This window comes from Microcebus murinus, chromosome 9 (genome assembly GCF_040939455.1).
Source record: "Microcebus murinus isolate Inina chromosome 9, M.murinus_Inina_mat1.0, whole genome shotgun sequence".
NCBI lineage: Eukaryota > Metazoa > Chordata > Mammalia > Primates > Cheirogaleidae > Microcebus > Microcebus murinus.
This window is the reverse complement of record NC_134112.1, coordinates 81,028,346-81,050,975: the sequence shown is the minus strand read 5'-3', so window position 1 is coordinate 81,050,975 and position 22,630 is coordinate 81,028,346. Positions and strand designations below refer to the sequence as shown.

General features: G+C 49.2%; 2 protein-coding genes across 2 annotated transcripts in view; one reads left to right on the top strand and one right to left on the bottom strand.

Moving 5' to 3' along the window:
* The window catches only part of TNPO3 (transportin 3), an 87,895-nt gene extending 84,009 nt beyond the window's left edge, over window positions 1-3,886 (top strand). The window contains exons 22-23 of the mRNA XM_012789181.2: window positions 1,178-1,269; window positions 2,732-3,886. Coding sequence (XP_012644635.1) covers window positions 1,178-1,238 — 61 coding nt within the window. The 3' untranslated portion in view covers window positions 1,239-1,269; window positions 2,732-3,886. The remainder of the gene's footprint in view (window positions 1-1,177; window positions 1,270-2,731) is intronic.
* A 6,082-nt stretch (window positions 3,887-9,968) lies between these two features.
* IRF5 (interferon regulatory factor 5) lies at window positions 9,969-20,917 on the bottom strand. Its single transcript, XM_012789179.3, has 9 exons — window positions 20,787-20,917; window positions 16,634-16,835; window positions 13,380-13,569; window positions 12,990-13,054; window positions 12,228-12,261; window positions 11,796-12,053; window positions 11,235-11,627; window positions 11,029-11,147; window positions 9,969-10,780 (listed from the first exon to the last, which is right to left on the bottom strand). The coding sequence occupies exons 2-9, from the start codon at window positions 16,826-16,828 to the stop codon at window positions 10,535-10,537; spliced, it is 1,500 nt and encodes a 499-aa protein (XP_012644633.3). The 5' UTR covers window positions 16,829-16,835; window positions 20,787-20,917; the 3' UTR covers window positions 9,969-10,534.
* Between the last annotated feature and the right edge of the window lie 1,713 nt (window positions 20,918-22,630).

The following is a 22,630-nucleotide window of genomic DNA, read 5'->3' as shown; positions in this document are numbered from 1 at the left end:
ATTTTTAGGATGGAGACAGACTAGAAGACAGTATCTAGAATGTTCTGTTTGATGAAGTCATGGGGTCTAAATCAAAGTTCTTAATGATGTTTCAGACCTTATAATGAAAGGAGGGGGAATCGGAATGTAGGCTTCTAAGAGGGATAGCTCAGATCTCTTTCTGTCGGATCACTCATAGCAGTTCTTTCCTCTGGTAACCATTACAAGATGAAAAGCAAGTTTTCTTGTACATTGATCCTAGGCTGTAGGCCCTGGTTCCTGAGTTTTCTGATTCAGGGAGAGGGCTACAAGGATGAGTATATTAAGAAGAACTTCCTTATCCACTGCTTTAGCTTAGCTTCGTGTTCATTTAGCAAATCTATTATGAAGACAGATTCAAAAGAATGAAGATGGCATCAACTGGTTTCTTGGTGACAGTTTTGGGCAAAGAGGGGGCCTTTTGTAAAAATGGGGTCAGAAAATACAGGTCTGTTCATACCAACTGGTTACCTCAGCATTTGAAGACAAGGTCCTGCTTCCTCCTCCTCTCTTTCTACATGCCTTATCTCTTCCTCCTCCCTCAGGAGGCAACCCTGTTCAACTAGAAAATCGATGACTGATAGACTTAGTTGCTGGACTGGGCCTTGTAAACAAAATTTGCATTTGGAAGAGAATGAGGAAACCAGAATATCTAAGTTAGCTCAGCTCGTAACGTTAAAATTATTAGAGCCTTGGGTTGCTTTTTTCCTTAAGGATTCTGGCTTTTTAAAATTTGTGTCAGGGGCTTCAACAAAGCATTGTTGTAGCAGCCTGCATTTATTGAATACTGCTTTGTATACTCTGTACCACAGACATTTTCCACATGGGCAAATTTAATCCTCACAACATTATGAGGTTGATAATAGATGAGGAAACTGAGGGAAAGGTTGGTAACTTGCCCAAGGACACAGTGGAGCCAAGATTCAAACCCTGGCAGTTTGTCCAGAGTCCACTCTTAAAGGACCACTAGGCTTATAATTGTTCTCAGATGTAATAGTTCATTTTTACCCTGAGTTACAGAAATAATCTGAAGCAAGATCAGGAGACGATGGGGAGAGCTCCTGGCAGAGTTGGGACAGTGCGGCAGTGTTGCAGTTGTTTTTTTAGCATATTGTATCTTTCTCCTCAGTCAAGGAACAACCTACCTTTTCTTTTCCAGTGCTGAGGAATGTAAGCAAGTCTGCTGGGCCTTGCGAGACTTCACCAGATTGTTTCGATAGCTCACACTCCTGCACTGTGCCTGTCACCCAGGTGAGTGGTGTGTAGTTCCTAGCTTTTCCTTGAGCTATCAGGGATGCTTGGGAATGGGGATAGGTTATAGTGCCCATCATGGGACTAGTCCTATAGCTAGAGGCAACAGAAGAACTAAAAATCTAACTGCTCAATGCTAGGTTACACAGAGCCCTGATATTTTGGGGGCCAGTGCAGCCAGATAATTATCATTGTCTTTTGGATGCCCATTTTTACCTCCATAAGAAAGTAACTATTGCAGAATGCATTAAAAAAATTCCTTCCCTCTTCCCCTTAGAGGAAACACTTCTAGGATGGTAAGTGTACATGGTAACAAACAAATGTTTTTAACCTGGCTACTTTGGTGAAAACAGTGCTGACCTAAATTTGATTGTGATACATGGCACCAATCTCCTAAAACTTACCTTCCAGATATAATGACCAAAGGGCTTATTATCACTTTTATGGTTTATATGCTGAAATGCCAGGTTTTACTAGTGCAGGAGGTACAGGTTTAATATCCCTTATCTGAAATGCTTGGGACCAGAAGTGTTTTGAATTTCAGATTTTGGAATATTTGCAGAATGCATATCAGCTGAACATCCCTAGTCTGAAAATCTGAAATCCTCCAGTGAGCATTTCCTTTGAGTGTCATGTTGGCACTTAAAAAGTTTTGGATATTTGGATTAGGAGTGCTCAACCTGTATAGGCAAGGAATAGCATTTTTTGCTAGCTCCAGACCATCAGCCTTCTCAATGTTCTTCCTGTCTCCTGATTCTGAAGCGAAACAAGAAGCTTAGCTGAGGAAAGAAAGGACTGAGTAGTGGAATTGGGGTGCCAGTTTCAAAGTGCTTTTTTATGTATTAACTAAGGTATCCTCATAGTTCTCTGGGTTAGTTACTATTATTCCCATTTTACAAATGAGGAAATTGAGATTCAAAGATATTTAACAATTTGCCTGATGTCACAATAATTGGAGCCAGAATTCAAGTGTAGACATCTGGTACCAGAGTCCTCACATTAACCACTCTACTCAGTACTTTTATTATGTGGTACTCTTTCGATAAGAGTCTGTATCGGTGATACCAGTGGTTTTTAAAATTTTGTTAGTAGGCAAAGCCTTTCAAATTAAAATCTTACATGAAGCCCCAATATTTAACAAGACTGGAGCAGAGCTTTTCTGGTTGGTTTGGAATGAGAGGCTTGGACCTACTGGCTCACTCTTTCCCCACATGTCATCTGTCCCTTGTCTCTACAGGACACTCAGTGTTGGAAACACACTGCAGATGGTATCTCATTAAAGTAGTAGCTCCCCTGAGCCTACAAATTAGGAAATCCAACTTTTTTTTTAACTGAATTCTTACAGCTGAGTCCAGAATGAGGTGCCTGAGGAAGTATAGAAACTTCTGCCTTTCGGTTGATTTTATAAAATGCTTGCTATCTTCTGGAGCACAGTTATTGACTATCTTATCTCTTTTGTCAGGAATGTCTTTTTTAATTAGAAGACAGGAAGGAAACAAAAACCAGACTGTGTCCCACAATCAGAAACCTCCGTTGTGGCAGAGGGGCCTTCACCGCCACCAGGGAGTCCTGCCAGACAGGGAGAGACTCCAGCCTTCCGAGGCCATCCTGAGGAGTTCCTGTTTTGGGGTGTGAGGGAAAATCAGCGCGGTTTTAAAATGATGACTGTGGCCTGTCCAGTATGGTGGGAGGGGAGCTGGTTTCCTGGTGAACTTGTTTCTAAAAGGAAAAATAATTTTAAGAAAATAAAAAAGAAAAAAAAAGGAAAACTAAACTGAAACCAGAACTGAAACATTCGCGTGGTAGCCAATGACACATGCACGCACACATGCACATACACACACTGGTGTGCGTGTGTGCACACAGAAAAACAAAAGTACAAACTTTCTGTGAAACTAAACATTTACTTAGGGAAAATGTGGGGATTCAAATGAATTAAATAGCTGCAATTGGAAGAAAAGGGTCAAGATCATCTGTTAGGGTTTCTGTTGTTTTGTCCTCTTCCTTATGTCCCTCCCCCCACTCTTTTTAACATAAGTAAGTAGAAACTTCTCCCACCCTCTGCAACGGTTACTTCCCACCTTTAGAGTACTCAGATGAGGAGTAAGCAAGGGGCCTGTTCTGCTTTCTATCATGGTCACATGGGTGATACTCAGGGCCCTCGAGTGTCAAATCCATGTTTATTTGACCCTGATCCTGTTCAGTCTCTGAATCCACTTCCAATCCACATTGGGTTATCGGCTTTGGAGAGAAGAGCCAAAATTAGGGTGGGTTGGGTAGGATATAAATGTATAATTTGTTTTAGTTTTTAAAATATTTTTTCCCTTAGTGAATTATTCACCCATAGACATTGGGGAAAGGGTGAGGGAATATGAAGGCAAAAATGTTTACAGGGCTAACTGTATTTTACTAAAAAGCGTGGTGGCAACTATTTGACTTCATGAGGGGTGAGGCTGAAGAGGGAAGCCCAAAACAGACCTTAATGTTTGGAAGCAGTGTAGCCCTGCGCAGCCATTAGGTATGAGGGCACTGTTCTGTCTGGTGTTGTAGCCATCTCAAGAACAAATCAACAGCAACAACAACAACAACAAAAGACAATAAATTTTTAAAAATTTAATCAGTGTTTCTTTGTTCTTTCATTCACTGCCCTGTAGCTCTGAAATGGTATAGCTAGACTATGGTATACCTAAATGTGAGCAGCCTTAATTGCTACCCGATAGACACCTGGGTACAGAGTCTAAAAGGCAGCCACCTGCCCTAATGCTACAGACCCTTCGTATTTCAGGGAACTGGCTCGGTCTGCTGCTTTATTCTTCCAGTTCACCCTAAAACTCAGCATGGTATAATTGACCCTTTTATGTAGCCTCAGTGGGAAAGAGTGGGTCATTCCTTCATGTTAAATAGAAGTGTGGTATGATTTTTTCCATCATGGCTACCCAAGTAGACTGCTCCCTTACCTATGGAGTTATTGGTCTTTTTTAAAAAAAAAAAAAAAAAAAAGCTTTCAGCCTGAGAACATAGCAAGACCCCATCATCTCTACAAACAATAGAAAAATTAGCCAGGCGTGATAGTGCACACCTGTAGTCCCAGCTACTTCTGGGAGGCTGAGGCAGGAGGATCTGAGTAGGACACTGCAGCAGCTATGATGACACCGCTGCACTCCAGCCTGGGCAACAGGTTGAGACACTCTTCCAAAAAATAAAAATAAATGGTTTATTGAAGTGTAATTGACATACAATAAACTGCATGTATTTAAGGTATACAATTTGATAAGCTTTGACATACACTGTACTGTGAAACCATTACCACAATCAAGATAGTGAACGTGCTCTTCATTACCAAAAGTTTCCTTGAGCTTCCAAGTAACCCCTCCCCACACCCCCACCCCATCCATCCCCACGTCACCACTAGCCTGCCCTCTGTCACTATAGATTAGTTTGCATTTTCTTAAGTTTTATATAAATGGGATCATACGGTATGTCATGGCAATTGGGCTTTGAGCTTGTAACCTTGACTGCAAAGCTGCTTTTAATGTAATACATCTGGCAATGTTGTTAAAAAAAACATTTATCTGCCTTTTCTTTGCCAAGTCACTTTAACTTTTTCACTACTGAGCTTGAATCCTAAAGCTATAGAACAATATTTGGAGTTGGTGAAAAACAAGCCTTCCAGCATGATATCAGTAGGACTCAGAGTTTTACTTTCTAAAGAGGCATTATTAGAAGGAGAAAAAAACTTGAAAGAGTGTTTAGAGTGAGATTATCAGATTCCAGGGGTCAGCACATTACCTGGCCATCTCGGACATGTTCTGGCTAAACAATAAAACCTTTAAGTCTTGTCCAGCTGTAGGTTCTTGCAATAACCAGTTGAATTTGGTCTATTTAAGAAAGTTGCCTTTTCTCACACGAAGTTGTGTCTGGTACCAAAAAAATGTGTAGAAGGCTTACTAAAACACTCCCTAGCTACTGAAAAATAGCCTGTGGAATGCATTGTCATAGTTAATACCAAAAACATAGTTTTCAGGTAGAGTTTTGAAAACAATCCCATTTTGTTAATGGTGTCAAAACCTCACTGCTTACTGTAAAACCTATGGATTATTTGAAATGGCTACTCTGTATCAGTCTTACTATCTTTTGGCATAGCAAGGATACCCACCCAAATTTTAATTTAAAAAGAAATTGTTTGGGATTAGGTCCCCTAATGTAGATAACCTTGTTCCTGCATGGCATTCTCTAGTAGAAGTAGAATGAGTGTCTTTCTTGGATGTGCACAGGAAAATTAACTGCACCTGAACTTATCTAAGTCATTTCCCCACAGAATTGTCTGTTTCCGGATTGGATTAGCCAAGTGATTTAGGTCATGATTATATGAAACACAAATCACCCATTGGGGCTATTCCCAGCAAGGCTATACTAGAAAAACAATAACTTGTAATTTGTATGTATCTGTTTGAAGGGAATTATAAAGATCAATAACAGAATGAGGGTGGGACGCGGTGGCTCACACCTCTAATCCTACCACTTTGGGAGGCTGAGGCAGGAGGATCACTTGAGGGTCAGGAGTTTGAGACCAGCCTGAGCAAGAGTGAGACCCCGTCTCTAATAAAAATAGAAAAAATTAGCTGGATGTGGTGGCATGCTCCTGTAGTCCCAGCTACTCAGGAGGTTGAAGCAAGAGGATCACTTGAGCCCAGGAGTTTGAGATTGCTGTGAGCTAGGCTGACACCATGGCACTCTAGCCCCGGCAACAGAGCGAGAATCTGTCTCCAAAAATCGCCAATGTAGTATACATAAGGCATAAAGAAACTTGTGCTTTTGAATGGTATCAGCACCTCATGAATTCAGTGTAAATGTTCACATTGTGTGGCCCTGGTGTAAGTGAATCATTTTACAATATGAAAGCCAAAATATAGAGACCCTCAAAATCCAAGATTATGCAACAAAATATTCCCGATTTCTTGGGATAGATACCAGCAAATGAGAAAGTTGCTTTCCAAGAATGCTCCTTCAACAAAAATGGGAAAAGCCATCAATATCCTCTCCTACTCTACAAAGACTAAAAGGAGGTAGGTTCTTTAAGTCAAAGAAAAGCTGAATAAAAGGAAGGAGTCAAAAGAAAATATTTAGTTGGATGCAAGGATAAACCTACTGGGAAGGAGGAGCTTGGAAGAACGGATAGAGAGAAACAGTACTGGGTCCTAAAGGGATGTGACCATCCCCAGGGCCATGAGCATCAGGCTTCAACACAGGTCACTAGAGCAGTCAAATGCTGCTACCAAGTGGAGCGTAGCATGGCTAGGGAGCAGTGAATTGCAGCATGCACTCTCCTGCCTTTACCTCTGGGATTTGTTTTGTCTTGTGACTTGTTTTGGCTGGTATTCATCCACAACTGGTTGCTACAATGTAGGAAACTAAAGAATATGACAGCTAGGTTTTTGTTGTTTTTGTTATATTTTTAAGAAACCAAAAGTAGAAACCCAAGGAATATTTTTGGCAGCTACTGAACCACCACCGTACTGGGGAAGTTAGTCCACTAGTGGCGACGTGGTGCACATGGGCCTTCCAAGCTTACATGATTCACCTACTCTCAGTCTTTCTGCTTCACCATTCATCAAAGGTTGCAAAGTCTTGCCTTCAGGGACAAGGGTTTGAGTGATGACAGGAGTGAAGTGGCTGGGAGAGGACTGTATTGAACTAGGAGAACATTCCCCATCTAAAGTCCCAGCTGATTATTGCCATTTTGGAATGTGTGACAATGTTCTCATATTTGCCAGTTTTTTGAGAGAAGCTAGAAATCAGGTGACATCTAATCTTAAAGTGTTAACAACGAATTTCAATGTCAAGAGGAAATAGAATTGCACAGGCCCATGGAGAGAAAAGGTGCTAACCTTTGTAAATGATTGAAAACTAAAGACACAGGGAACTGTACTTAAGCCCTGTACTCTAGTTGGTAAAGTTTCTTAAGGGGATACAGGTTAATTATTCTGAAACTGTATGTGTGTACAGTATAGAAAAGTGGTGTGAGGGGAGTAACTTTATAGTGGAGGAACCTATCCAACACTACCTGGGCCAAGTGATCAAGGTCAACATTAACAGTGACAAATCACGTGCGTAGTATGTACCCTTGATGTGATGTGCTGGGAGTGACACTTTACCTCTGTGGTCTTCCATATAAAAACCATGAGAAACACATCGTATAAACCCAGATTGACAGATATTCTAGAAAACAACTGACCAGTTCTCAAAACCATCAAGATCATCAAAAACGAGAAGTCTGAGAAACTTTCACAGACCAGAGGAGGTAGAGATGTGATGAGGAAATGTAATATGTTATCTTGGAGAGGATCCTGGAACAGGAAGAGGATATTAGACAAAAACTAATGAAATCCAAATAAAATATGGAGTCTAGTTAATAATTATCCATATGGTTTTGTTAGTTGTGACAAATGTACTATGGTGCATGTAAGATGTTAACAATTGGGGAAACTGGGCGTGAGTTATACAGGAACTCTATTGGCAACTTTTCTGTAAATCTAAAACTATTCTAAAATTGTTTCTTTTTTAAAAATATCTGCACAGGCCACTTAACCATATGAAAAGCTACTCAGCCTTGCTCATAATGAGAAATGGCACTGAGATACTATTTCTCACAAGTCACCAAAAATTCAAGCAGTGACAATATGCTCTTGGCAAGGTGTGGGGCCAGACACTATGGTACATTTATGTGGGTCGTCTTAGTCCCTTTAGTGTTGCTCTAAAGTGTTACCTGAGGCTGGGTAATTTGTAAAGAAAAGAGGTTTATTTGGCTCACAATTCATGGCTGGAAAGTTCAAGATTGGGCGAGTGCATCTGGTGAGGGTGTCAACGCGGAAGGCAGGAGGGGAGCTGGAAGGGGCTAAGATCACTTGGAGAAGAAAGGAGAAGAGGGAGGTGTCAGGCTCCGTTTAATAACCAGTTTTTTAGGTAACTAATGGAGTGAGAATTCTCCCTTGAGGGAGGGCACTAATTTATTCATGAGAGATCTGTCCCCATGACCAAAACACCTCCCTTTAGGCCCTACCTCCAACATTGGGGATCAAATTTCAACATGAGGTTTGGAGGGATCAAACATGGAAACCATAGCGGGGGTTTTACCAATATCTAGCAGAATTACATACTTATTTATGCCTTGGTCCAAAAGTCCCATTTCTAAGCATCTATCCCAAAGATACACTGGCAAAAATATGAAAAGACAAAAAATAGGCACAAGTCCCAGGAATTCAAGGTCACAGGGAACTATATGATCAGGCCACTGCACTCCAGCCTGGGAGATAGAGCAAGACCCTGTCTCTAAATAAAAAAGTATGCATAAGCCTGTTTATTCACTGCCTCATTTATAATAACTAATGATAAAAACAACTCGAATACCCAGTAATAGGTAGTAAAAAGAAAAACCTGAATCCAGTCAAGCCTCTAAAATCTAGATCTAAGTAATAATTTATAAGAAAATACAGGAGACAAAATATGTTTTAACACAATATGTGATTGGAAACAATGCAATTTTTTTCAGTTAAATTGAAAGGGAATAAAATTTCCAATTAAATTTTAAACACTGAATATTTGATAAAAATTAATTTCTTCACATTGACTTTGTGGTTTTATTTTATTTCTTCCCTCCACTGAAGATATGACTTAATGGTTTTAATTTTTAAATTGTCCTTGTCTTTCAGAGATACATGCTGAATATTTATACATAAAATGCTTTGCCCAGAATTTGCTTCAACATAATCTCAGGTAGGGGTAGAGAAGGAGCATCAATGAGAAAGATTGCAGACTGATAATCACTGAAGTTGCTACATATTTCATATAATTCTCCCTAATTTCACAAATGTTTAAAATCATCCATAATAGGGCCAGGCATGGTGGCCCACACCTGTAATCCTAGCACTCTGGGAGGCCGAGGTGGGTGAATTGCTCGAGGTCAGGAGTTCAAAACCAGCCTGAGCAAGAGCGAGACCCCCGTCTCTACTAAAAATAGAAAGGAATTAATTGGCCAACTAAAAATATATATTAAAAAATTAGCTGGGCATGGTGGCACATGCCTGTAGTCCCAGCTACTCAGGAGGCTGAGACAGGAGGATCACTTGAGCCCAGGAGTTTGAGGTTCCTGTGAGCCAGGCTGACGCCACTGCACTCTAGCCCGGGCAATAGAGTAAGACTCTGTCTCAAAAACAAAACAAACAAATAAATAAATAAAAATAAAATCATCCATAATAGAAAGATAACAACAAATTGTTTAGGCCAGAAAATTACAACTATGAGCCAGATTCAAAAGGTGAGCTACCATTTGCATGTATTGTCCTAATATGTTTAATAGCACATGAATATACATGAGCATGACAGATTATAATGGTCCCAAACGCAGCTGCAATACTAGCCCTTCTACACCATTTCTTATGGGAAAATTGGTTTTGCCAGGTTTCTAGACTGCACACATTTAACAGTCTACACCTGTGCTTCAGCTAGCTTCCTCCTGGAAAGCAAAGCTGGCCAGGTGAGGTTTAGGAAGGTGACTGACTCATCAGCCTGGAATGCAGGCCCTCCCTGTGCCAGCACCTGAGCTGGGGCGGGTGTTCCGGGAGAGGGCCACCTGGCATCCCAAATAGGGTCTGGTAGTGGAAACAGCAACTGGTACTGGAAAAAGTAAAGAAATAGCTGAGTCTGTTTTTAACATTTATTAATCCAAAAATGCATACATTCTTTCTACCCCATGTTCTTGGACTCACAAGATGTGGGGTAGCTGCCAGCCTTAAGTATCTGGTATGATACCTTTGTGCTGGTATCTGCCTCAGGAGGGAGGAAGATGAGGAACTGAGGCTCAAGCCAGGAAATGCCAAAGTCGGGCCGTGCCCTGCAGAGTCCCTGCTGGGGGGACCCAGCCCACAACACTCCTTGGCTCTTGTTGCCAAATGAAATGGAGCAGCCACAAGAGTGGGCCACCCTGGTGCCATTCGTCCTGTACAACTAGGCCCCAAGGTTCCCCGCTCACAGGGCTGCAGGCTGAGTTTCTCCAGAGCCCAGCAGACCAGACCAGAGCGAGCACAGGAGAGGCAGGCCCAGGAAGGAGAACATGGGTCTCAGGCCTCTTTCCTCTCCTCCTCCACCAAGTCCACTTCCAGGAAACCCAGAGGTAGGATGCCACAGCCACCAGGTGCCCACCAGGGGTCCTCCTTATCGGTCTGCACAGCCACCCAGGAAGCCCGGGCCAGTCACCATCTGCAGCTTGTTACTGCATACCAACTGGGTGCATGGGCCAGGGCCCCTGGCCAGCACCAAGGCCTGCCACAGGAGGGGCCTGGGCCACAGGCTGCAACCGCTGCTGGGACTGCCAGATGTGATGGAGCTCCTTGAACTGCTCCACCATGCGGTCTTTGAGGTCTGGGTTGGAGATCTGTAGCCGGATACTGTCAGCTGACCAAGAGAGCTCCCCTGAGAACATCTCCAGCAGCAACCGAGCTGCTACGGGCACCACCTGGGAGGCAAAGAGGAGACAGGACAGGGAGACCCATGGCAGGGCTGCCAGCTGCATGCAGGGTGTGTGTGGGCCCCACCAGGGGCAGGTGATGGACTGCATTCTCTAGCCCTGGGCCTTGACTGTCTCTGGCAGCCAAGTTCACGCTGCCCAGAAAGCCCTGAGCCTCTGTCCTGGGGCGAGGGCCTAGCTCCAGGAGTCCCCACAGTCACCCAAGGCAGAGCTGGCGTAGGGGGTAGGGGGTGTACCTGTACGGTAATCAGCTTCTTTTCTCGAGGTTTGGAGTCAGGCCACTCCTCCCCAAAGCAGAAGAAGATCTCGAAGGGCGGTGGGGTATTGGTCTGGCCTTTCTGGAACAGGATGAGCTCTGCATCAAGATCAAGATCCCTAGTCAGAGGCTAGAACTGTGCCACTGGGCGAGAAGAGGCCAGGAGGATCACAGCAGGCCCCTCACCATTGAGAAAATGCTCCAGGCTGAAGAGCTTGGTCTTGACTTCCCGCTGGATGGGGTTGGGGCGCAAGCCATGGGCTGAGGCGCAGGGCCCGCTCCAGAACACCTTGCACTGGCACAGGCGGATGGCATATAGGTCCTGGCCCTGCAGCTGGAGGATGAGCCCACGGTCCAGGACATCCAGTAGCTGGTTTGTGTAGAAGCGCTGCTTGTCGCTGAGGATGTCCTCGGGGCTGGGGAAACGCACTTGCTCCAGGCTCACGGGGCCGAAGAGTTCCACCTGTTCCTGGGTGGCCTCCAGCTGGCTGTAGAAGAGTCGGCAGCCGTGCGGGTTGCTAATGATCACCGCCTGGGGTGGCCGTCCCCTGTACTGGAACTTGATCTCCAGGTCGGTCACTGTGGGGCAGGGATTGTATGAGCCCCACGCCTCCCCATCCTGCAGCCCAGCAGCCAAACCCAGCCCTGGCAGTTCTCCCACTTTGTCCTCCACCCAAGGGGGACTGGCATCCTCCACCCTCCTTGCAGTCCCTCCCCAAAGCCCCTGCCCAGCTGCTGGGTCCTTACGTGGCAGCATGTGGGGGCTGATCAGCAGTTCGGGCAAGAGCTGCTCGCTTGCAGGGGGCAGGCTGGCAGCCAGGGGCCCAGGCTCCACACTTGGCAGAAGCTCCCTGAAGCCAGCAGGGACACCAGGAGGAGTGGCCATGAGCCTGGGGTCCGGAGCAGGGGGGCCCATCACTACAGGTGGCTGCAGGGTGGGTGGCCACTTGACATCCTCTTTAGGTAAAGAATAGGGGGCCATGGCGGGGCCAGGCGGCACTGCTTCTGCAGAGGGCCGGGGTGCACAGCTGTTGATGCCACTCTAGAAATTGCCTCCCAAGCCCATGTACTCCCAGCCCTGGGCCTTCCCCAGCCTCCCTGCCGCCCTCCTCCCAGGTACCTATGGTACCTGTAGCTTCTCATGTACCAGACCCCCAACCACACCACCTCCAGCCACACCTGTGATGCTCAGGTTTGGTAACATCCTCTGAAGCTGAAAAGAAGAGGAGGGAAGAGATCAGAGATGGAGAAGGTAGGGCAGGTTATTTATTTATTTGTTTGTTTGTTTGAGACAGGGTCTCACTCTGTTGCCCACGTTGGAGTGTGGTGGCATCATCTTCATAGCTCACTGCAACCTCAAACTTCTAGGTTCAAGCAACCCTCCTGCCTCAGCCTCCCCAGTGGGTAGGACTACAGACACGTGCCACCATGCCTGGCTAATTATTATTTTATTTTCTTAGGGACAGGATCTTGCTGTGTCGCCCCAGCTGGTCTTGAACTCCTGGCCTCAAAAACGATCTTCCCACCTTGGCCTCTCAAAGGATTACAGGCATGAGCCACTGTGCCTGGTGATTAAATTGATGTGATACTGGGGAAATAACACACAAGAACCACAAGGCAATTCCCCCAGCTTCGGCTTAGCCAAGGCCAGACCCTGCCTCCAGTCCCAGCTCGGCCATCCCAGGCAGGTGATAAAAGCTCCCAGTGCTCCAGTTTCCGCACCTGCCCTCTGTAGGCAGTAATGCCGCAAGCTCTCACTGCTGCAAGGGCCGGACAGTAAGTGAACACGCTGGGTAGCAACACCCTTCAGAATCCCAGAGCTCCAGAGAGGGCAGCAGGCTCCAGGGGGGTGGGCTGCGGAGAGCCCCTGCCCAGGACCCCCCACGGTGCAGGAAGACACTGGGAAAAATGCCCCTCCTCACTTCCCTGCCCCACACTCACCTCTTCCTCTTCCTCCTCCTCCTCCTCTCCTGCTCCAACAGCGTAATCTTCAGCAGGCTGGGACTCTGCACAGCGGAGACAAGAGCAGGACAGGAAAGGGGTTAATGGCAGAGGAGAAGCAAGGCTCCCCAGGACTCCAGCTGTGGCTTCTGCCCCCTCCAAAGCTGCCCAAGCACAGGACGAGGTGAAGGGCACAGCCACCAGGAGTTGGTGATGAGGCGGAAGGACCCGGGTCCCTGATCCCATGCCAAGCCTGTCCTGACCCACCCATGACCCCGGCAGTGTGTCCTGGACCACGGCCCACTGGGCCTGCCTGCAGCGAGAGGTCATGGCTGGGGGCTGGGGCCTCACACAGCCTTCTGGGTGGCCACGTGGGGCCAGGCCTGATACCTGCGGGAGCGGGGCCGTTGGAGCAGACCTCGTAGATCTTGTAGGGCTGGGGCGGCATGTCCCGGGGCCCATCATAGATGAGACGGAAGTCGCGGCTCTTGTTAAGGGCACAGCGCAGGTTGGCCTTCCACTTGGCTGGATCGGCCTCATCCACCCCTTCGGTGTACTTCCCCGTCTCCGTGGCCCAGGCCTGGGGCAGGAAGAGAGGACAGCTGGCCGCAGAAAGCCTCTCCCTGGCCCCAGCCCCAGCCGCCTCCTGTCCCCTAGGAGCCCCTGCTGTGTGGGGAGAACGTGGGCCACAGGCTGGGCCGAGTTGAGCTGAAGGTCTCATCTGCAGCACTGGGGGGCGCAGTCCTGCCCTCACTCTCAGGGTGCCAACAAGCTCCGAGAGATGTAGGTGCTGTGAGACGCATCCACATTCCCTGCTGCGGGAGGGTAAACCGGTGCGATCTCTAAGAGGACAGTGTAGCCTGGCAGATGGGGCAAGCGCTCTGGAGCTAGGCTGGGCTTGAATCTGGAATTCGTCCCCCCCCCCAGCCCTGTGCCTGGCCATGTCACTTCACCTGGGTCTCCTCCTCACAGTGCCTACCCTGCAGGGCGGCAGTGAAGACTCAAGCTGTTGACGCCCACACAGCACTCACAGTGGTGCCTGCACATGGGACAGCTCGGCACACTCCAGCTGTTGGTATTATTTTTGATGGCAACTTGGTGAGGCCAGGGTTACCAATGTCTCTACATTTTAACTCAGCAATTCCACTTCTAGGAATTTATCTTACAGAGTATAGAAGCACCCATACAAAATTTTGCACATACAAGGTTATTTACAGCAGCACGATTTATAAAAGCAAAATGACCCAAATACCCAATGCAATGTCCATCAGGGAGGGGCTGGTTAAATTAGGGCCAACCCATAGGACGGAGCACGGGGAAGCACCCAAGAAAAGTGGAGGGAACTTTTTACATAAATACTGACATGTAGCAATCTCCCAGAAATATTAAGTGCAGAAGAGTATGTATCCATCTGCCAGTGTTGTGAAAAGTGAGGGAAAGGATAGGCGATGTTAGCTTGCACATGCACAAAACTCTCTGGGGATAAACTTTCCTCTCAGAACTGCTTTAGCTGTGTCCCAGAGGAGTTGATAACTTGTCTCTCCATTGTCGTTTTCTTCATAGAATTTTTTTATTTCCATCTTGATTTCTTCATTTATGAAGTAATCATTTTGTAGGAGGTTGTTTAATTTCCACGTTTTTGTGTAGAAATGTGAGTTTCTGTTACGGTTGATTTCTAGTTTTATTCCACTGTGATCTGAGAAGGTACATGGTATGATTTCTATTTTTTTAAATTTCTTGAGATTTACTTTGTGTCCTAGGATATGGTCAATCTTAGAGAATGTCCCGTGAGCTGATGAGAAGAACGTATATTCAGTGGATTTTGGGTAGAATGTCCTGTAGATGTCAGTCAGACCCAATTGTTCCAGGGTTTTGTTTAAGTTCATTATTTCTTTATTAATTTTCTGTTTGGAGGATCTGTCTTTTGCCATCAGTGAGGTGTTGAAATGGTGGGAGGGGGGCGGGTATATACATATATAATGAGTGAGATGTGCACCATCTGGGGGATGGTCATGCTGGAGACTCAGACTTGTGGGGGGAGGGGGGAAATGGGCATTTATTGAAAGCTTAAAATCTGTACCCCCATAATATGCTGAAATAAAAAAAAAAAATCTCTGGGGAAGAATGAGCCAGAAAATGGTAACACCATTGCCTCTGAGGCAGGGGCTGGCCACAGGGATGGGAAGGAGAGATTTGGCTGTAAACTATTTTATGCCTTTGTAATTTTTAATTGTGTGACTGAATTACCTATCCAAAAATAAGACATGGATTAGCAAAAGAACTTTGAAAAGCTAAAGATCAAGTATAAAGTCTAAGAAAATATGTATCTGGAATTTAAAAAGTCAGGCCAGGCGAGGTGGCTCACGCCTGTAATCCTAGCTCTCTGGGAAGCCAAGGAGGGCGGATTGCTCAAGGTCAGGAGTTCAAAACCAGCCTGAGCAAAAGCGAGACCCTGTTTCTACTATAAATAGAAAGAAATTAATTTGCCAACTAATATACAGAGAAAAAATTAGCCGGGCATGGTGGTGCATGCCTGTAGTCCCAGCTACTCGGGAGGCTGAGGCAGGAGAATCCTTTGAGCCCAGGAGTTTGTGGTTGCTGTGAGCTAGGCTGATGCCATGGCAATCACTCTAGCCTGAGCAACAAAGTGAGACTGTCTCAAAAAAAAAAAAAAAAAAAAAAAAGAATTTAAAAAGTAAGCATTGTCTTTGATCCAGACCCAGCAATTTTTAATTCTAGGAAATCACCCCAAAGAAATAATTTAGGATGAATAAAGGGTAAGAGTTAAGAGAGTCTACATGGCAATGTGGTTTTTAACTTCAGGTTTTCAAAGCAACCTGAAGTGTCCAAAAAACGAGACCAAGTGACCAAATTGTGCTAAACCCTTCAGTGGAAATTTCCATAGTCACCAAAAGTAAAACAGACGTGTGGGAAAGGAAAGCTGGTTCTGACATTGGGTGAAAAACAGAAAGATGGCTTGATTCCAATTTTGCATTTCATACACACACGCACACACACACATGGAAAACTGAAAATATAAGCAAAAACTATTATACTAGGTGCCTCCTAGCATTAAGATTACAGGTGAGGGCACGGTGGCTCACGCCTATAATCCTAGCTACTCAGGAGGCCAAGGCAAGAGGATCGCTTGAGCCCAGGAGTTCAAGTCCAGCCCAGGCAACATAGTGAGACTCTCCCATCTCTAAAAGCAAAAACAAACCCCCAAAACATTGTTATGTACCCCATAAATACGTACAATTATATGTCAATTAAAAATAAAATTAAAAAAGATTATAGGTGAATTGTTGGCTTCTTTTAGCATATGTGGACACTAAACATGTCTTCATGTGTGACAGGATGAGACAAGAACAAGCAGTCTGTAGGAGGAGGTGCAGGAAGGTCTCCCAGAGACCCTCAGTTCCCACCTTGCTCTGGGGTACAGGTTAGAAAGGTGTATCCTGTGTCTACATCTGCATCCCCTCCATCCAGGCCTGGCGTCACCTGCAGCAAGGTGGCTGGGAGAGTGGCCAGCCTTGAGGAGATGAGTGTGAATGAGTGGGATGTGTATGTGGATGTGTGTGTGTATTCCTCTTCTGGGGAGCGGGTGCCTCAGAGGGGCAGGCTCACCCCTGCCCTGGGCTTACCTTGAAGATGGTGTTATCCCCGTCCTGGCTGGGGCCGTGCCTCGTGGCGTGCCTCCAGGGGATGTAGAAGAATTTCTTTTCCCCATTGACCCACTGAAGCCCTGGATACTGGCAGCTGTTCACCTGGGCCACCAGCCAGGGCTTCAGCCGCACGCGGCGGGGCAGGGCGGGGGCGCTGGAGGTGGGCTGGTTCATGGCGGGTCTGCGGGACAAAGCAAGAGGGGCCTCAGCAGCTGCGGCGCCCCAGGTGGGCGGGGGCGCTCAGGCTGCCAAGCCTCAAGCATAAGGGACAGCCTCTCTATTCCGTCCAGGTGTTCAAAGTCAATTCTCTTTTCCATCCATGGGGTTTCCTGTCCTGGGGTGACTGAATTTCGCATTTAGGGGAAGGGAAGGAGCTAAGTGATGCCATAGTGGATGTGGTGGACACCCTCCCAGGCCCCCTCTGCCACGCAGGGGCATCCACTCAGCTGCTAAGGGCACCAAGCGGCCACTTCGCCGGAGAACTGCCCTCAGCTGCTCACTGAGGGGGGCCGGTAGCCCACAGCCAGTGCCTGTCTGACACCTGGGGACAAAGCCTGGCTCTCCTGCCTCAAGGCGGGCTACCTGGTGCACCGCATGCTCCCATGGGACCATGCTGCGACCAGCCTCCAGCGGAGTCCACATCCCTGTTTTGTTGTTTCTCTGCCCTGATGTTCTCACCTGGGTCCACTGGGAGACCCTGCAACCCAGCCCTCAACAAGAATCCTGTCTCGGGCTTCCAGGAAACCTGGCCTTAGGCAAAGCAGAGCGTGGGGATGGAGGTGGTTTCCACACTCAGTTCTCAGAGCTTCCTTTCTTCCTCACTTTCTTGGGGGAGAAAGCTCCCCTAGCCTCGACATCTTTAGAGAAATCCCACCAACCAACTCAGCCTGCCTCCAGCAAGGACAGTAGCCACCAAGCTCAGATGTCACCCCTCTAGGGCCATCCTTTTCCTAGATTCTTGGTCCCCCCCCTTTTCCTCCCACTGGACACATATCCATGCAGCCCTTAGGGGGGCCCTGACGTCCACCAGGGCCTGTGCTGCACACAGTTGCAGGAAACACAGAGGCCAGGTCTAACCGCCACCAACCCATGACCCATGAAAGAAGAGTCCCCCTCCCCTGGGCCACTGTGGGTGCCTCCCTGGAGTCAGGCTGACCGGGAGCCCCTGCCTCCTCCTCTTCTCCTGCCAAACCCCCTTGCCAGCCCAGAGCTGAAACCTCCCCTCAGTCCCTCACCACTTCCAGGGAGTCCCTCCTCTGCCCTTGCCCAAGGCTATAGCCCTTGGGAGCCCAGAGTCAGACAGAAAGGACTTGAGCCATTGTACAACACAGCCCTGACAGGGAAATCTGTCGCTCCCCAAGTAAGGAACAGAGAGTTGAGCTGAACGCCTCTGTGTTTCCAGGCCTTGCAGCTTGGAGCCTCTGTTTCCCCTGAAATTCCCTGCCCAGTACCTATTTGGGTTGCACCTGTCTCGCACCACCTCCACACTGCTAGAGTCTCCCCCTGCAGGCCTCCCTCAGAAGTGCCCACCTCAGCTGCCAGGGCCCTGAAGGGTAAGGCCAGCTCCTGCCTGGCCCCAGGGGCTGGGACAGGAAAGGTGGAAAACTTCAGCCCTGCCCCCCGGCCTCAGAAGACTGGGGGCTCAGTTCCTCTTTCTGCCCTCGCCTCCACCCAGCCCTAGGGGAAATGAAAGTGCCCAGACCGGACAACACAGAAACCTGACTCATTCTGAGTGAGGGAGGGAGGGGACGTAGAGAAAATTAACAAGTGGGTCCCCACGACCAAATTCCCAATCTCGCACCCCATGGCCATTCCCTGAGCCCCTAGCCTGCTGGTGGTCCTTGTGCATTCGGTGTGGGCGGCAGCATGGAGTAGCCTCACCCACCTGGATTTGTGTCTGCAGCCCTCTGAGAGGCCTGGTCCTAGAATGGAGGGGTGCTGGTCACCAGCGCAGGCAATTCTGGCTAAGTTAAGGTGGATAGGAGGAAGCTCTGTCCACATGGGAGCGAGGGGTGAGCTTTCCCGAGGACCCCTGTCAGGCTGCAGCTGGGCCAGGGTGGTACAGAGGGGAGATCAGAAAGGCCCTCTGCCCTCTGATGCCTGGGACAAGGACTCAGGTGAGTCCCACCGTCTGGCCCAAGACTGCTGTTTAATACAGAGCAAGGTTTTAATTTTTATTTTATTAATTTTTTTTTAGAGACAGAGTCTCATTCTGCTGCCCAGGCTGGAGTACAGGTGCAATCACAGCTCACTGCAGCCTTGAACTCTTAGGGAGGGGTATGGAGAAGCCCAGCCAGGCTGAGGGACCGTCTGTCCACCATGCCACAGAAGGGTCTCCGCCTCAAGGGGTGATGCCTGCAACCAGGGCCACAAGAGCCTTACCCTAAGCAGCATCCATCCCCCCAGAAGCTTCCTCCTGCCCAGAGAAGGGCTTAGAGCTGATTCAGACCATCCCAATGCATTTCAGCGTCTGAACAGGTCTGCTTCCTCAGGGCTCTGGGAGCTTGGGCTAAAACATATGCAGCCCAGACCCAGGTTTATGGACTTGAGCCCTGGAAAATGGGGAAAACCAACAGGTCCTCCAGCAATTTCCGCCAAAAGCCAAAAGGGGTGTGGGCTGCTGAGGACCTGAGGACAAGCAGGCCAGGCAATGAGGCATCCAGAAGGGCAGCCCTGGAACCCCTGCTGGGGTTGGGAGAGCCCACAGCTCCCCCAGGGCATGCTGAGGTCTCAGGAGACAGGCCCCTGAGGAGCCACAACCCTGAGGGCACCAGGGAGCCCCTGGAGAGGAAGCTCCACAGCAGTCCTAGGAGGAGGGGCCCAGCAGCAGGCCCCCTGCCACCACCTCCAGGTTCCTCTGGGTCACATGTCTCCCTGCAAACCCCACACAAGCTCAGGGAGAGGGCAAATGGTTCCCTGCACCAGGCCTGACCCTAAATCCACCCCCTCCAGTGAGCTGACCACACCCTGCACCCTGTGCCCTGCACCCTCCAGGTCCGGACAGGCTGCAGCTCTGGGGCAGCAGGTGCGGAAGCAAGAGGTGGCAGGATGCCTCTCTCGCCTTCCTCCCAGGGCCAAGCAGGGGAAGGCCGGGGCACAGGGGGAATCCCCAAAGCAGGGCCTGCAGCCAAGGAAGGTGCTTTCCCAGGCTTCCTGGGTCCTGCCTGAGCCCCTCGCCCCAGCGCCCGGAGCCCTTTGGCTAAAGGGGGCTGGACTCTGCCTCTGGCTGGGCAGCCCCTCCTTAGGGCCACCAGCTTCCTCCATCGGCGCAGCCCCTGTCCTTTCTGGTCCTGCTCCCTGATCCCCGCCCTGGGCTGGCCCTCACGGCCCCTCCCGCAGGCTCGCCCAGGGCACGCAGCTCGCACCTCCTGGGCCAGCCGCAGAGCCACCCTGGGCTGGCTCAGGGTCCGCCCCTGGCCAGCTCCTCCTCTGGTGGCGCCTACCCCGCCCCCCGCCCCAGCTTGCTGTGCCCAAGGTGGCCGCAAGGCCAGAAAAGTCCCCCACCCCCACACCCTATCCCGGTACCCCTCCTGCCCCTCTCAAGACTCAGGACACCCGGCTGCGCCCATCCTCGCTGTGTCCTCCCCGTACGGCGGCCACGCCAGTCTCACTTTTCCTTCACCTTTTGACTCTTCATTGTTTCGTTCTTAAATTCGGGGACAGGACCTAAAGAAACTAGCCGGAGCAGTATTGCGCCCGGATCCTGCACTGTTAGAAGGACCAGCGTCTGGGGTTCTGGGCCGTGCGAGTCAAAGGCGGCGCCGCTGGCTGGCACCATCTTCCCACTAATCTCTGCCATTGGCCTTAAGATCCTGGGGGACGAACACTTTGAAGCTCTTCTTCTTACCCGAAAGGGTGAGGGTGGCTGGGAAAGAGGGGTGCAGAGTGCACCGAAAGCGGGGAAGGGGCCTCGCCCCTCGGTGGCCCAAGCCAGACTGCCCGGGCGCTCCCCATCCTCGAGCTCAGGTGCCGGGCGGAGCTGGACGCGGACCCCGCCCTACTCCAGTCCCCCGCCAGCCTTCGGCAGGTGCCCCGAGGGCGCAGGCCACGGTCGAGGTCGGGGACAGGAGTCGGCAGTAAGCGGGCACCGCGCTCACCGCTCGGAGAGGAGCGCGGGGCGGCCCGGACCTACCTGTCCGCGGTGCGCCCGCGTGGCTGCGCCCGGGAGCGCTGGCTGGGCGGCGGGGCCGAGCTGCGCTCTCCGGAGCTGCGTCTCCCGCCCGTCCGCCAGCCGCCCGGCACTTCCGCATCTCGCCACCCACGCCCCCGGGCCGCGGCTGCGGAGCTCCGCGCGCCTGCAGCGCCCCGCCCCGCCCCGCGGATCCACCCCAGGGCCCCGCACCGCCCGGCGACCGCGGACCCGGGCTGAAGAAGGCACCAGCCCGGGCCTCGGGGGAGACGCCAGATAGCGCGGTCCCCCGGACCGACCACTGGGCTCCTTCGGCAATCTGGAACAGTAAAGCAGTCATTCGACAAACCCCCAATGCAGTGCTCGGTGGGGCCAAGAGACTTGCCCAGCCCTGCGCCCCCTAGGAGCTCAAGATCGGCTGCGCGCAAGCCGTCAACTGAGACTCGCATGAGGGCACGGTGTGGCCGATCGCCCCAGACCCCCTGAGCGCCTGCCAGCACCCCTTCCCAGGGTGGCCCCAGCCCCAGCTCCCAGTCGCTGGCACTAGGACCCGGACACGCCCTCCTCGACGTGGACGTGCTTGCGGGGATCCCTGGGCCACTCTTTGCTTTTCTCATTGTCACTCCCTGACCTGTTTTGCCCCAGCTCCCCTCTAGGGTCTCCTTCCCATTTTCCTAGGTTAGGGCCTGGGCGCCAGTCTCACCTCCTCTCTCCCTCGCCGCTGCCTTGGCTGTCCACCTGTCATTTTGAACGGTTTCGGTTCCATAAAGGGGCCTTTCTTGTTGGCCGCCTCCTTCACGTGTCCTGTTACTTCTCCTGGAAGATTCTCGCTTGGAAACTCCTGCTCTTCAAATTTTCTATATCCTCATCACCTTCCCTGGAGAGTCTGCCTTGACTCCCCCTCCTAGGAGGATTGGTTTCCTGTGACTATAATGTCTGATTTCCACTGGAATCAGCTTACTCAGGGACTCCTCCTGTCTTCTCATTGTTCATTTTCTATAGCAATTTTTAGTTAAAAATATTTTAAATGAAGAAAATCTCCAAGGTAATTGTTTAATTTTAGATAGCTAATACAACATGTAAGTTCTAAATAGCGCTATTTGCTCTTCAAAGTTTAGAGCCTTGTATTTTTAACACATACAGTAGTATTAGCTGATGAATCAGAACTTTGACCTTCCCCTTCTCTCTCCTGAGTTGATCTCTACCTTTGAAGAGTGAAAAGACACTTGTGTGTTGTCTTTTTTTTATCTCTTCTGTATCTCTCCCTTCTCCCCTCCTTTGTAGCCCATATATTATTGTATATAAGTATTTTATTATTTGTATCTGCTGAGTATTTCACTAAACATTTTTAAAATTTAAAAGATGGATGGAGAAAATGTAAATGGGTAGATTGTTTTATATTTCTTCAAAAATGAAACTGCTATTTAATTGAAAGTGGCACCCCACAAAATGGGAACCTTTCTCACTGGAGGTCAGTACTTTTAATAGAAAAACATTCTGTTGATCCAGAAAATATACTGGAGCAATAGCCAAGAAGAGCTTTCTTTTATTGTCAAATGCCCCCCACACACACACACTGAGGGTCCATGAGACCCTAGTATTCTGCACCCTGTCCTCCCTCACTGTCCACCTTGCTCAGGTGAGGCCCCAGTGTTAAGAGTCTCTAAACTTCAAGAACCAGCAGGGGCTCCCTGTGTGCAGAAGAAGGGGTGACACATGAGCTGGCATCAGCTCTGCTGTGCTTAAGCTAAGCAACCTCAGAGAGGTTCTCGAACCTCATTCCCTTGTCTCTGAACATCAGAGCCAAGCCTGATGTTCCCTGGGATCCCAGCATAGGCGTGGGGCTC

Excerpts from the sequence above, each read along its gene's own strand:
- IRF5 (XM_012789179.3), bottom strand. The coding sequence starts at position 16,828 with ATGAACCAGCCCACCTCCAGCGCCCCCGCCCTGCCCCGCCGCGTGCGG. Across the intron at positions 12,262-12,989 it reads AGGAGGAGGAAGAGGAAGAG|CTTCAGAGGATGTTACCAAA; the intron begins GTGAGTGTGGGG and ends TCTTCTTTTCAG. Across the intron at positions 12,054-12,227 it reads ACCAAACCTGAGCATCACAG|AAGCAGTGCCGCCTGGCCCC; the intron begins GTGTGGCTGGAG and ends GGCCCTCTGCAG.